The 1,474-nt window shown below is 62.5% G+C and overlaps 1 protein-coding gene across 1 annotated transcript; it reads left to right on the top strand.

The window, feature by feature from the left end:
• Nucleotides 1–19: 19 nt before the first annotated feature.
• On the top strand, nucleotides 20–1,465 carry TRAF4 (TNF receptor-associated factor 4; the record flags this gene model as incomplete). Its single annotated transcript, XM_010021102.1, has 3 exons — nucleotides 20–196; nucleotides 267–422; nucleotides 833–1,465. Coding segments are annotated over 3 exons (966 nt in total), but the record flags the coding sequence as incomplete, so codon positions are not given.
• Between the last annotated feature and the right edge of the window lie 9 nt (nucleotides 1,466–1,474).

Here is a 1,474-nt window from a genome sequence, read left to right as displayed (position 1 = left end):
AGCCAGGGGGTGACGATGCTGCCGCGGTCCCCAGGGCCACCAGGGCACGTGTCCCCAGGAGAGCGTGTACTGCGAGAACAAGTGCGGGGCGCGCATGATGCGGCGCCTGCTGCCCCAGCACGCCCTGACCGAGTGCCCCAAGCGCACCCAGCCCTGCACCTACTGCGCCAAGGAGTTCGTATTCGACACCATCCAGGTGAGATGGGGCCCACGGGGACCCCTCGTCCCACAAGTGTCCCTGGCTGACGGCCGCTCTCCATGCCCAGAACCACCAGTACCAGTGTCCCCGGTACCCCGTGCCCTGCCCCAACCAGTGCGGGACGCCCAGCATCGCCCGTGAGGACGTGCCCACACACCTCAAGGAGAGCTGCAGCACTGCCATGCTGCTGTGCCCCTTCAAGGAGGCTGGCTGCAAGCACCGGGTGAGTGTGCCCCTGTGAGCATCCCACCCTGGCATCCTTGTGCTGTCTCCATGTGCCCCCTGGCATCCCCCCATCTTTCCTGCTGTCCTATCCCCTGTGGTGTCTATGTTCTGCTCTGTCACATCCATGCCATCCCCGTCATTGTCCTGCCTCACTCATGTGTCCCTTTGCCACCCCAGTGTCCCCATGCCATTCCATCTCTGTGTCCCTGCAGCATCCCTGTGCCGTCCTGCTGCAGTACCACCATGCTCCAATGCCATCTCCATGACATCCCCACAGCATCCTTCATCCCATGGCATCCTTCATCCCCACAGCATCCTTCATCCCCACAGCATCCTTCTCCCATCCTGTCCCACCCCATATCCCCACACTGTCCCATGTCCCCGCTGATGGTCCCATTGTCCCCGCAGTGCCCCAAGCTGGCCATGGGCCGTCACCTGGAGGAGAGCACCAAGGTACACCTGGGCATGGTGTGCGCGCTGGTGAGCCGGCAGCGGCAGGAGATCCTGGAGCTGCGTCGGGACGTGGAGGAGCTGTCGGTGAGCAGCGACGGGACCCTCATCTGGAAGATCTCCGACTACACCCGCAAGCTGCAGGAAGCCAAAGCCCGCAGCAACTACGAGTTCTTCAGCCCCCCTTTCTACACCCACAAGTACGGCTACAAGCTCCAGGTCTCGGCTTTCCTCAACGGCAACGGGAGTGGGGAGAGCAGCCACCTCTCCGTCTACATCCGCGTGCTGCCGGGCGAGTACGACAACCTGCTGGAGTGGCCCTTCTCCTACCGCGTCACCTTCTCCCTGCTGGACCAGAGCGACCCTTCGCTCTCCAAACCCCAGCACATCACTGAGACCTTCCACCCCGATCCCAACTGGAAGAACTTCCAGAAGCCGGGAGCATCGCGTAGCTCCTTAGACGAGAGCACCCTGGGCTTCGGCTACCCCAAGTTCATCTCCCACGAGGACATCAAGAAGCGGAACTACGTGCGGGATAACGCCATCTTCATCAAAGCCTCGGTGGAGATACCGCAGAAGATCCTGGCCTGAGCCCTTGGT

The sequence above is a fragment of the Nestor notabilis genome, unplaced genomic scaffold, assembly GCF_000696875.1.
Source record: "Nestor notabilis isolate BGI_N333 unplaced genomic scaffold, ASM69687v1 scaffold25728, whole genome shotgun sequence".
NCBI lineage: Eukaryota > Metazoa > Chordata > Aves > Psittaciformes > Psittacidae > Nestor > Nestor notabilis.
This window is presented reverse-complemented; position numbering and strand designations above follow the sequence as displayed.